Below are 12001 nucleotides of genomic sequence, written 5' to 3' on the forward strand. Positions count from 1 at the left end.
AATAGTGGCCGTTTTCCTTTTTTTTATAGCTGTTTTTGCTGCTCTCTTTCCCATTTTCTCACAGCCTGCACTGAATGCAGATCATGAGACAAATGGAGGCCTCTTGAATTAGCTTTCTGTAATTACTGTAGATTGCCATACAAAGTTCTCTTGTGCACTGTGTTTGTGTGTGTCCACATAAGTTGATTTGACTGTACGCAGAAACTTTTTAGGAAATAACCCCCCCTCTTCCCTTTTCCCAACAATCCTTCCTTCATTCCGTTTCTTCCCACGTTCCATCTTTATCTCATGTCCACTATTTAGGCAAAGTGTTATTCTTATTAACACTGAGGGCCATTTAGATATGGATCCTCTTCAAACATGTATTATTTCTTTTGCCTGTTATTGGCTCTTTTTCTCTCAGACAAACTATCCCCTTCCCTGTTATTTCTCCACTCAGACAGGCCACAGTGATAACTGAGAGGCTGAGAGCAGAAGGGATGGTTATACAGGCAGGGATTGACAGACAGGGGCAGGAAGGATAGTTAGAGTACTTTAGAAATGCTCAGAGGATGGAGGAAAATAAGTGGTTTTTGAGATAGAAAGTGGTGGGATGAAGCAAGGCTAGGAGGTAAAAAGTGAGAGGAGGGGGTGGAGAGGCAAAATATGCTTTGAACAGGAGAGGAAGGAGCAGCTGCGGTGGAAGGAGGGAGGGCTGGCCGTGAGGATGGTTTTACAGCAAGCAGTCAAAACTGGCTTGGAGGAGACTGAACGCAGAGACTATTTATGTGATCGAAAAGTTGGAAAGGATGAGAAAACTACAGAAATAAGTAACAAGGATTAGAATAAACCAACTTCCCAATTTCAGTTACCTTCTCCTGTGAAAATTAGAGGATTTTTGTGAAATTAGTTCAGGCTTCATTATTACTTTTCTTCTGTCATTTCTTATTCCCTTTGTGTTTCTTGGATCGTCCGTTTGTGTTTCTGTCATACGCCCTGTTAGTGATCTCAATGCATAGCACACAGATGGGAGCCTATTGGCTAAACCTCAGAACACACACATACAGACCCATATTTTATTCATGCATGCTGCAGTGTAGTTTTAGCAGCTCCATGTCATGAACATTTAGTTTCTGTTCTGAAGACTTGCTGTTAGTCCATAGTCTTTCTAAAGTGCACCAGGCAAGGCTGAGGGCTTTTTTTAACAACTGTTCTGCTTCTTCCTCTCTTTTTTTTTTCTTCATTTATTCGTTCCTTATTTTGCCCCTCTTTGCTCTCACTGTATCTCTAGTTTCAGTAGCAATACACTACTCTCTGTCCACAACTCTAGTTCTAATTGCTCTTTCTCTGTCTCTTTTATCCATTTTGCCTTTTTTGTCCTTTTTCTGTCAGACTGAGAAGGTTTGGAGTCTTTTCAGCTTTCGACTTTCGAACATTATCCTTTGCTCACCCTCATTTTCCATCCCTTATTTTGCTTATGACTTCATTCCATGTGTCTTGGCATGTCTCCCTCAAATAAATAAGGTTTGATGTGTTCCCGTAGACCTGCTTAGGCTTCTATTTTACTCCTGTCTTTGTTTGTCACTCCGTTTCTCCCTTCATTATTTTCCTATTTTTCTCCTTTTTTCCCTCCCTGTGGCTGTTGGGCTGGATAAGGGTTAAAGCTTTTCTGCTGTCTTGCTTGCTGTTGTCCTGTAAATTCATTAGTCTACTTTTTTTTTTCTGTTATTTAGTTCTCTCTTGGGTTTGTATCTTTAAGATAGAGGTGACTGACAGGGACAATTCTCTGTCTACTTTTCTGCTACTACTGTTTCACTCAGATTTCAACCTTACTCTTCCTCTGTAAATTTGCCTGTGTCTGCAGGTCCATTTCTACTACATTTAATTCATAATGGCTTCATTGCATTAAAATTTTCATTCATTATTAGATATCCTGTTACATTATTAAAGCAAAAGGTTATGACCTGTGATCTACCCTTGCAAATCTTAAAGAAACTTGTGAAAGTTGTATGATATTCTGCTGGTGATTCCCAAAGGAAAACCTCTGACTCTGTGGGGAAGCTCCAGAGCAGTGCCTCTAGCAGGCAGGGAAATTATCTTGCTTCAGGGCACTTCAGCAGAGTCTGTGTCTCTATGACGCCTCAGCACTGCTGTGAGAAAACCCTAGGAATTAAAATAAATCTAGGAAAATGTTTTTTTTTTTTTTTTTGCGCACAGGGGCACACACACACACACATATATAACTCCCTGCGGGTTCAGGAATTATTAGCCATTCTCTCCATGCTCATGCAGCCCAATCTGAGCACCCCCCACCAAATAAGAAACTCAAACTCAAAACCTAAGAGTGAGTGAGAGAGATTTTATTATTTTGCTAAATCAGAGCAGGTGGAACAATGCGTTGTGTTAAATTGTATGTGCCCCCCTGTCAGCTTGTTTTAGGTTATGCAAAGTGAATGCAGATGAGGTAAGGATTAAATTAGCATAACAAGAACCTTACTTTTCCCTTAACAAAAGGAATTTGGAGGCATCAGGCAATTTTGATGCTGTTATCAGAAGTTACAAAAAAGATGTTTCTGTTCAAGATATTAAAGACGGCAATATAAAAAGGTGCAGTAGATTAAAATGCACTTTTTAAAATATTTATTGTGAAGCATTTGACATGGAGAAGTACGTATGACACTACTGGGCTTTTTCTTCCAAGAACAAAAATTCATTTGCAACAAGAATCCAGTACTGTATTTCAGGTTAAGGCGGAACATTTGATACTGTACGTTATAAATCACACATTTAAGCTTTTTTTCTATTTTCTGGCTTTCACTAATGATTCTCTGTTGCTCAAACCTACAAACAAACAGTGTAGATGAGATTAAATGTTATTAAAATAAAACAATAAGGTTTGCATTTTTATTTCATGATAGTTTTTAAAACCTTTAAAAATACCATATGCTACTGGTCCACATATGCTCGCAAACATTTCTTGAATTATGTTGAATAAATGAGAGAAAACCCAGATTGAAATTCATTAGACCATTAAACTTGTCCGTGCATCTCTTAAGCCAAAACATTAATCAGAATTGATGAGGGGTTGTCAGCTACCTGTTTTTCCAACATGTTGGCTAGATAATGCCAGTGCCTGTCATGCCTATTGTATGTGTGTTTGCAGTAATTGCTGCTGCTTTTAAAAGTGTACTGTCTTTATCCACCTTACTCAGAAATTGTCAGCAAATGGTACAAACACTATGAGATTGAATAATCAGTTTCTGCTCAAGGTAACCACTGCTTTCAGTGCAAGCAGTCTGCTTTTGCTCTGCATAATTTAAAGTACCTGCCAGCATGTCTCTACTCCAAACAACGGTTTTAGTCACTGCTTCCCTAACTAGCTCTAAAGAGGCATGATTGGTGCAAAAGGAAAATGAGATGAAAGTCATCCAGTGGGAGAGTGGTGAGGAAAATATGGCATGCTAATCACCGGGTGAGAAATAGACCTTTTGGGTTTTTGCTTATTTTTTTGGTGTCAGGTACAGACTGGTCAATCAAGTAGCTCAGATAAACCAGTCAATCCAGACATGCCCTTGCGCTTGGTCTGTTTGAAAAGTGCTATGAGGAAAGGAATATAGGGATATTGAGCAAGAGTGGGCGGGAGACCAAGGTAGCAGATATAAGTACATTGTAAAACAAGGAATTAAGTAAGTAAACAAAGAAAAAACAGACAGAAAAGAGAGACATTGAAGGTGGCGTGGAAGACGTTAAGGAGAAAAGGGAGGGAGGAGGAAAGATAAGAGCTGAAATAAGATACTGATGCAAAAGCAGTCCAAAGGGACAAAATAGATGGACAGCTTAGCAAACAAAAACACCAGAGAAAATGGTAATGAGATAGAGGAAGGAAGGCAGCTTTGATGGTTGTAGTTTTCAGTCTGATGGGCATGAATATTTCCTCTGACTAATTCCTTCTCAGTGGGAAAAGGTAAAAAGAGAAAAACCCATTTGTGTCTAAGGTACATTCATTTGACACAGCATGTAGAAGAAACAGAGAAAATTGAGATCTGGAAGATGGAAGAAGACGAAGGGAGAAAATTAGGGAGGGAGTTAGAGCAATGGAAATATTGGGAGGGGAAGGTGAGAGCAAGAGAAATGTAAAGGCATGAAACAGGTTGTGGGTGTAACATGTAAAGGTCATGCAAGGATGGTTGCTAATGTGTTGTTGCTATGTGGCTGCTTGGACGTTGTTAGATATTTTGGTGTTTGATTTTTTTGTTTTTATTACACATTGTTTCTCTGAATTTGTTTTTTTTCTACTACATATGTGATATCCCATAATGCACCGCCTTCCCCACACATACATTGTAATTTCATTTCCTTTACCCTACAAATAGATGTCTCTTAGCAATTTGATTGTATTGCTGCATAAAAGAAAGATGGCAAGTACGACCGAGAGGGAAAAGGATGAAAGGTTTGTGTTCAGCCCTATTGCCGCTGAGAAAACCCAGCCTTAGAGGACACATAAACTTATCCATCCGTGCACATATTCAGTGACACTACACTTCTGCTCACACACACACACACGCAGGTATGATAGAACATAGCCCAGAATAAAGACTAAAGGGACACACTGCCTGTGAAAATGTTACTTCCTTAAATTTATTTATATCTCATTGTTTTTTGCTGTTTGTGTAAATGGACTGTTTTTGCAAAGGCTTAATGAGTTTTTGTCTTATGCTTTGCAGGATTTGTGGCCATTCTTGTACCGATCAATGAAACATGAAGCCGCTTGAGCTTAAAAATTGCAGTATCACATTAAATGACGAAGCTGACCCTTGTCTATACTCTTTGTTCCAGGAAGTGCTGGTACACCAGTGATTTTCAATGAGAATGGAGACGCTCCTGGAAGATATGACATCTTCCAGTACCAGATCACCAACAGATCTACTGCTGAGTACAAAGTCATTGGCTCCTGGACCAATAAACTATACCTCAAAGTGAGCTTTATTTGCACTCAAATACACAAATTGCTTGAGTACATGTGGACACACGGACCATAGTAGCAGCTATAATACCCAGTTGCAGGCAGTGAAGTCAAGACAACGATAAAAGTTGTTTTAAAAAACACACCAAAAATGGTTAAATATTATATAGCTGTGTTTCAGTGATGAGCATATTTCTAAACTAAAACATAAGTTAATGCAGTGGATATATTGTTGCAGATGTGTTTCAGCTTATTGCATGTCGAACAAAACCATATTATTATACTAGTCCCTGACCTTTTTGCAATAAAGACAAAAATACCTTTACAAAAATCCAAAATATATTACTTTTTGTGTAGTTTATTGAAGCTTCTGAAGCATTATAGATTGAATACCTTGGCAGAATAAAGGTTCAACATCAGTGAGAGCAGCTGCCTTGAATTCAACATTCGTGGTTACTGGGCTTTTTGAGTTATTGCTCTCATTGAGGAGCAAAAATTGTCTGGAATGGAGCATTTTTTTCAATAAAATGCGAATCATTTTTTCAGTTCAGATTGCTAAGTCTTGTGCAGGGACATACTCACACTGACACACACCCACGTAAGGTCACAGACACCTACACATATATACATACATACATACATACATACATATATATATATATATATATATATATACACACACAATACACCTGAGCCTCACATACTTCCACACAGACGCGTAATTGAATGCACAAGCAAGCTCAGAACCCATTGTATTTTTCTCTGACTTATACGCATTCATGCACACAAACTCCCACATCAATGCTGGAGTGCTTGGTGTTATAAATCCACCCAGGACTTCATTAGGAAGGCCAGATGATAGATGAGAAGACTAATAGACACTTTCTGGGTGATGGACGACCTGGCTGACTGAGAGAGACTCTGCAGCAACACATAGTTTAGACACACACGACTGGGTGCTTTGACAGTTGACAAATTAGCAGATGTGTTTGATTAGTTTAACAATCCAGTTGGGTTTGAAGGAACAATGGCAGATGTAGTGATAGGAGTAGGTGAGCATTTTCACGATCAACAAACTGTTTGGATGCTCATCAGCACAAATCCAAGTAAAGCCACAGTAAATGTGTGGGCGGACATACAATACTTGGATACGCAGACACAGTTAAGTTGATGTTTGTAAATAAAACAGAATGCAATTACAGTTTTTGTAGTGTCTCTTCAGTAACTAATGGAAGAGAAGTTCATAACTGGGCGTATATTGGATGGTGTAGTGCATAATTTATAGTAATAGTTACCAGACAAGGTGTGTGTATCGCATGGCTATGAATAAATGATGAGCCGACATATTCAAATAAGTGGAAGGAAAACAGCACCCAACAAAAACTTTTTCAAAAGCACAGCAGCCCAATATTGTGTGTGGGTGTGTTTCTGTAAGTGCGTCAATGATCAAATCAAGTCATTTTCTCGGTCCCTGATGAGTTTTTCCTCCCAAGTACTGTAGTTTTTGTTGGACTGGTACATCGTGTGCCTTTTTAAAAACAGTAATGCTTCATTCTACCCTCGGCAACAGATGAACCTCAGGGACTCAGTATAATGACAGTTTATTGGAAACACACACACATAACAGCAATTTGAAATGCGCACACACAACACACACATACCAGACATACGGAAAGCTTAGGGATTTTGTTATAATGCCAGCCTGAAACAAGCAGAAACCAACAAAATGCACATGGAAGAACATACGCACAGACATACACACACGCAGAAGGAAATACAGATGGCCTCTTTGTGCCAGATCTGATTATGGTCTGATTGCTGGCTTCCAGACTCGCTGGTTATAGTTTTGTGCCCAGCAGCGCTCAGGAAACCGATCAGAGGATCTGCTTGTGCTAATTGCTCTCTGAGTTGCCCTGAAGTCAAGCTTTCTACAGGTACAAAGACAGCTGAGTGGTAAAGGACTGCTAACACACAGTAATGTCTGCTTCAGCAGGTGGCTGCCAATATTTGTGCTGCATAATAGCAAACTTGAAGGTTAAAGGTTTTGTTTTGCTATGTGAACACACAAATAATTTCAGGTTTCTTCAGTTGCAATAAAATCTGCATTTCCCATATGGACAGGTCTGACAGTCGCTCCTCTTCTCTTCTTCCTCTCCTAACCTCCTAGGTGGAGGCCATGCGTTGGAGGACGGGTGACCCTTCTCTCCCGGCCTCTGTGTGCAGCATGCCGTGCCGTACGGGCGAAAGGAAGAAAGTGGTGAAAGGTGTGCCGTGTTGCTGGCACTGTGAGCGCTGTGAGGGATACCACTATCAGGTGAATCTCAGGAGAACTATCATCTCTCAAGAGTTTTGTATTTCATCCAAAAAAAAAAAAAAAGAAAAAGAAATAAACTGCCCACACACTGTGACTGATATGCAATAAAAAAATTTAAATTCATAGCATTGCTTATATTACTATACTGCTACTATAAAACTTTCCATAAAATTACGATCAAATTGCAGATGTTATCTCAGTGTTTGAAGGACCATTAACCATTTTTCAGGAACCAACTTTTATTTAATTTGGGTTATTTCATCCAAAAAATCAAACTGTATTCTGGCTGAATACTTACATTTAATGGTTTACAGTGTGCTGGCAGCAAAATACACCTGTATTTACAAAGTGTATACTGTTAAAAGCGTTCTGAAGTATAAAACCTGTGAGATACACCTGGGTGTTGTATACTGGCAAAGTGGTTTTGTGGAGTCATGGGAGGAAATATTTATAAACTTTTTGCATCATTTCAATTAATTTATCTGTAAAATCACATCAAGAAAAGGGAGTTCTCTGAAAATATCTTCATTATTTATGGGTTTGGAACTGCTTTGAAAGGTGGGGAAGCACCAAGAAGCTATCAGCCTGGCCAGATTCTGACTAATTGTCTAACAGAGCTGGTTGAACTTCTTGCATCTGCTTCACAATTAAAGGCACAATATGTCCCAATTGGTAAAGCAATAAATCAGCTACAAAATGCATTTGAGCCTCCGTGCTGGTCCACTTCAGATTTATATATGCAGGGAGAACCCCAGAGATGTTATTATAGCAAATGGAAATATGTAATTTGAGGCGAGGGAAAATGGTCTTATCACAGTTTATTAACATACCTCCCCCATGTTAATTCTATCTCAGTCTGGGACAAGTTGGCAGCGCACCATCCTTTTTTAATAAGTTAGAAAAATCTATGAGTGAGCAAGTGCATGTGTAAAGAGTTGTCAGTCCAGAAGCAATAAAGGGAAAAAGAAAAATTAGCCCTAACAGCAGCAGGTGATGCTTGTCTGAGTGAGCAATCAATACTCATTTTGCAGATACATGTATTTGCTGTAAAATCAATAATCTGTGGACACGTTTACTGTAAATTTGAGATTTTAGCAGAATGGAAAAAGTACTACAGCGTGATTACAAGAAGTAAGTGAACAACCAAACAGGTGTACAAAAATGTGTAAAATGAGTATGAGTATGTTAATGCACAAGCTCAGCCTCACCTGCTTAACATCAATGATCTGACATATTAAAGCATCAATTAGCATAATTAGTTTACATTGTCAAAATTATCCTTCCCCAGGCCTCAGAGTTTACCTGTGAGCTGTGTCGATATGAGATGCGGCCTGATGCCAACCGTACTGGCTGCGTTCCAATCCCGATCATCAAGCTGGAGTGGCACTCTCCATGGGCCATCGTCCCGGTCTTCATCTCGATGCTGGGAATCATCGCCACCTCTTTTGTCATCGTCACTTTTGTCCGGTACAATGACACACCCATCGTACGAGCGTCAGGACGGGAGATGAGCTACGTGCTGCTAACGGGAATCTTCCTGTGCTACGCCATTACATTTCTGATGATAGCGACACCGGATGTGGGAGTGTGTTCATTCAGGAGGATTTTCTTGGGCTTGGGGATGTGTTTCAGCTATGCCGCCCTTCTCACCAAGACCAACAGGATACACCGCATCTTTGAACAAGGGAAGAAGTCTGTAACAGCACCCAGGTGAAGAAACCACATGTCTGTCATACATACACTCTGTTCACTCTCTGTGTGTGTCTGCGTTTGTTGCACGTGGATTTCAGTGCATGTAGTGGCACTGAAGGTCGTTCAGAGTCTGTTTTTGTGCACTCAAGCATGTGTATTCACATGAAGACTTAACCTAGACTTCTTTACTAAGCTGCTTGCAGTCATTATTCATCATTTATTTTACATGCATTATTTATAAGAGTCATGAACTCTCACTCAGTGTTGTGCAGTTTGCACCATGTGAGGGACTCTGGGAGAGAGCATCACTGTAGTGGCTCAAATGTTAATGCAGGATTTAATAGTCCTAAGGTTCATGTCCTTGATACTCACATGGTCATCTGTTTTTCCTGCAACAGCATCAGGCTGTAGTGTTACTGTACTGCCATTGACCATAGAAAGATTGGCCAAATTACATGTCTGTAATTACATATCTATCTCTAAGTTGAAGGAGCAGCTTACTTCAACCAAGGTGCTCCTCACTAGGCCACTTTTCTTTCAAACCTCATCAAATCAACCCTCATGTATTTTTTCTCTGTTCTCCCTGTGGTGTGAGTCTTTTTTCAGCTCACTGGACAATGATCTTAGGTAGTTTTAAAATATTTGATTAGCCCTCGCTTTTGGGAAAAGAGAATCTTACTGAAAATTACAAAAATGGGAATCAAACCTGTAACTCTGGCAGCATTATTTTCTCACTGTACACTCTCCTTATATCCTCTCCTCCCCAGGTTCATCTCTCCTGCCTCCCAGCTTGTCATCACTTTCTCCCTGATCTCAGTTCAGCTCCTTGGCGTCTTCGTCTGGTTCGCGGTAGATCCCCCCCACACTGTCGTGGACTATGGCGAGCAGCGGACCCAGGACCCAATGGCGGCACGCGGCGTCCTAAAGTGTGACATCTCAGACCTGTCCCTTATCTGCTCCCTGGGTTACTCCATCCTACTGATGGTGACGTGCACAGTTTACGCCATCAAGACCCGAGGCGTGCCCGAAACCTTCAATGAGGCCAAGCCCATCGGATTTACCATGTACACCACTTGCATCATCTGGCTGGCGTTCATACCCATCTTCTTTGGCACATCACAGTCTGCAGAAAGGGTGAGTGTTTGTATATAGTTTTTTATGTCAGGCTAAGTATATACCTAACCTGTATACTTAAACTTTTGTTTTTAACATTATCTTTGTGAACTACAGTCTACAGAGAGTGTGAGTCTATAGCTGATGTCTGTATTTCGTCCCTATTATCTTTACTATTTTTTGAGTCAGCAAAAAGCACGAGGCCATGGTGTGGCCTATCTGTTAAATTACCCTGTATATGACCTCTTTGGGATTTAAAGCAATTTACCTTGGGATATCACAGTCTACAGGACTGCAGAGTGAATTTGTGTGTGTCAGAGGTCTGTATGTGTGAGGACGATTTGACTCCATGGAGAGGGGCAAAGGATTTAGATGATTTTTTTGTGACGCTATATATTTTTTTGTGAAACAACTTGCATAGGATAACAATTCTCTGACAGATGGGGTGTGGTGGTTTATGGACTTTCTGTGAGCATGACTGAACTCTCCTTAGTCCATTTTGCAGCATTATTAAGTCTTGAAATCACTTTTTTTGAGTCATACATTTGCATTTCTTGCTGTGGCAAAAAGCATACTTTCTTTGGCTCCCTGAAAACTTTTCAAAGGATCAAAGCTGCATTTCTTGGCACCGAGAGTTAGATATTTTACAACTGTAGCTTTACTAATGGCTTAGAGTCCAAAATCTCCTGACAGTCCCCCATGAGTACCAGAGGATTTTCTGTCAGGTTGATTGACTGGATCCATTCCTTGGACCAGGCTTTTAGAGCTTAGTCAGCTATTGATGGCTAAATGATATGAGTAAGATGTAACTTTCAGACTGTGAAGGTGTGCATCTGTGTGTTACAACCTAACTGTAAATCCAAGGTTTGCATTATAAATCATGTGATTTTATTGCAGTTCTACAGTACATCTTTTGCATGTACCTAAATATCTTTTGGATGTATTTTGTGTTATGATCCTCCTGTACTTTATACATCCAGATATACACATCAACCTAAAAGGAAGAAAAACATATTGTACTGCAATTTTTCAGGGAGACAATAATTAGGTCGTGTGTATGTGTGTAACTGATGGTTTGACAGCTTGTAGGAAAGCTTAACACTGTGTGTGTGTTGGAGGTATCGACACACAACCATACACAAAAGAACCTCTTCTGTTGAACATAATAAACAATTGTATCTGCTGGAGGTAGAACAGTGGTAGTTTATTGATTCCATTTCTTGATAGTGCAGCTATTCTGCCTTTAATGATAAAATATTTGCTAGAGACACACTTCTGGATACTGGTGATGTGCACAATCAGTAGATAAATAAACTGTAAACAGACATATAAGTGTTTTTCAGAACACACAGGCGACACTCCATTTCACCAGTTTCAAATATAATGTATAATATGCACATGTACAATATAGAGATATACATTTTAAAGCACTAATATGCTTGCCTGCCTGTGTGTATCTTTGAGCACAAAACAAAAGGTGTCTTTGAGCTACAGTAGCCATCAATACAATATCAGATGTCAATAATCTGACCCACTATGTCATGTTTTTCTACAAACAACCTATACCTGTCCACTAGAAGGGTTCAAGTCTCCCTTTTCTTTGAATAAAAGAGTCAGCTCTCCCTATGTAGGAGTGTCACTCTGGCAATTTTCATTTCTCACTTTTCCTGTCGCAGCCCATTTTCCTTTCAAGGCGGGTGCCTGCCTCTGTCGCATGGCAAAAAGCTGACATCAAAGTGATCCTGTATAATCACACATCAGGGAAATCATACTCTTGCTAGATGTTTCATAGTGTTTTTCCTTTGCTCACTCATTTTTTCTCAAGATGACAGTGCCAGTAGTTACTGATGCATGAACCTTTAAATGAGTTAGTTTTGTTGTTTTCTCTTTCATTTCACTATATTGAAGCAATATGGTGTGGCTAGTATAGTTACAAGTAT

At 39.8% G+C, this 12001-nt stretch overlaps 1 protein-coding gene across 1 annotated transcript in view; it reads left to right on the plus strand.

Annotated features, from left to right (window-relative positions):
• The window catches only part of grm8a (glutamate receptor, metabotropic 8a), a 182232-nt gene that overhangs the window by 155034 nt on the left and 15197 nt on the right, over positions 1 to 12001 (plus strand). Inside the window, exons 7-10 of the mRNA XM_026327380.1 lie at positions 4816 to 4955; positions 7110 to 7256; positions 8545 to 8966; positions 9716 to 10082. Of these exons, the coding sequence (XP_026183165.1) occupies positions 4816 to 4955; positions 7110 to 7256; positions 8545 to 8966; positions 9716 to 10082 (1076 nt within the window). The remainder of the gene's footprint in view (positions 1 to 4815; positions 4956 to 7109; positions 7257 to 8544; positions 8967 to 9715; positions 10083 to 12001) is intronic.

This window comes from Mastacembelus armatus, chromosome 23 (genome assembly GCF_900324485.2).
Source record: "Mastacembelus armatus chromosome 23, fMasArm1.2, whole genome shotgun sequence".
Lineage (NCBI taxonomy): Eukaryota > Metazoa > Chordata > Actinopteri > Synbranchiformes > Mastacembelidae > Mastacembelus > Mastacembelus armatus.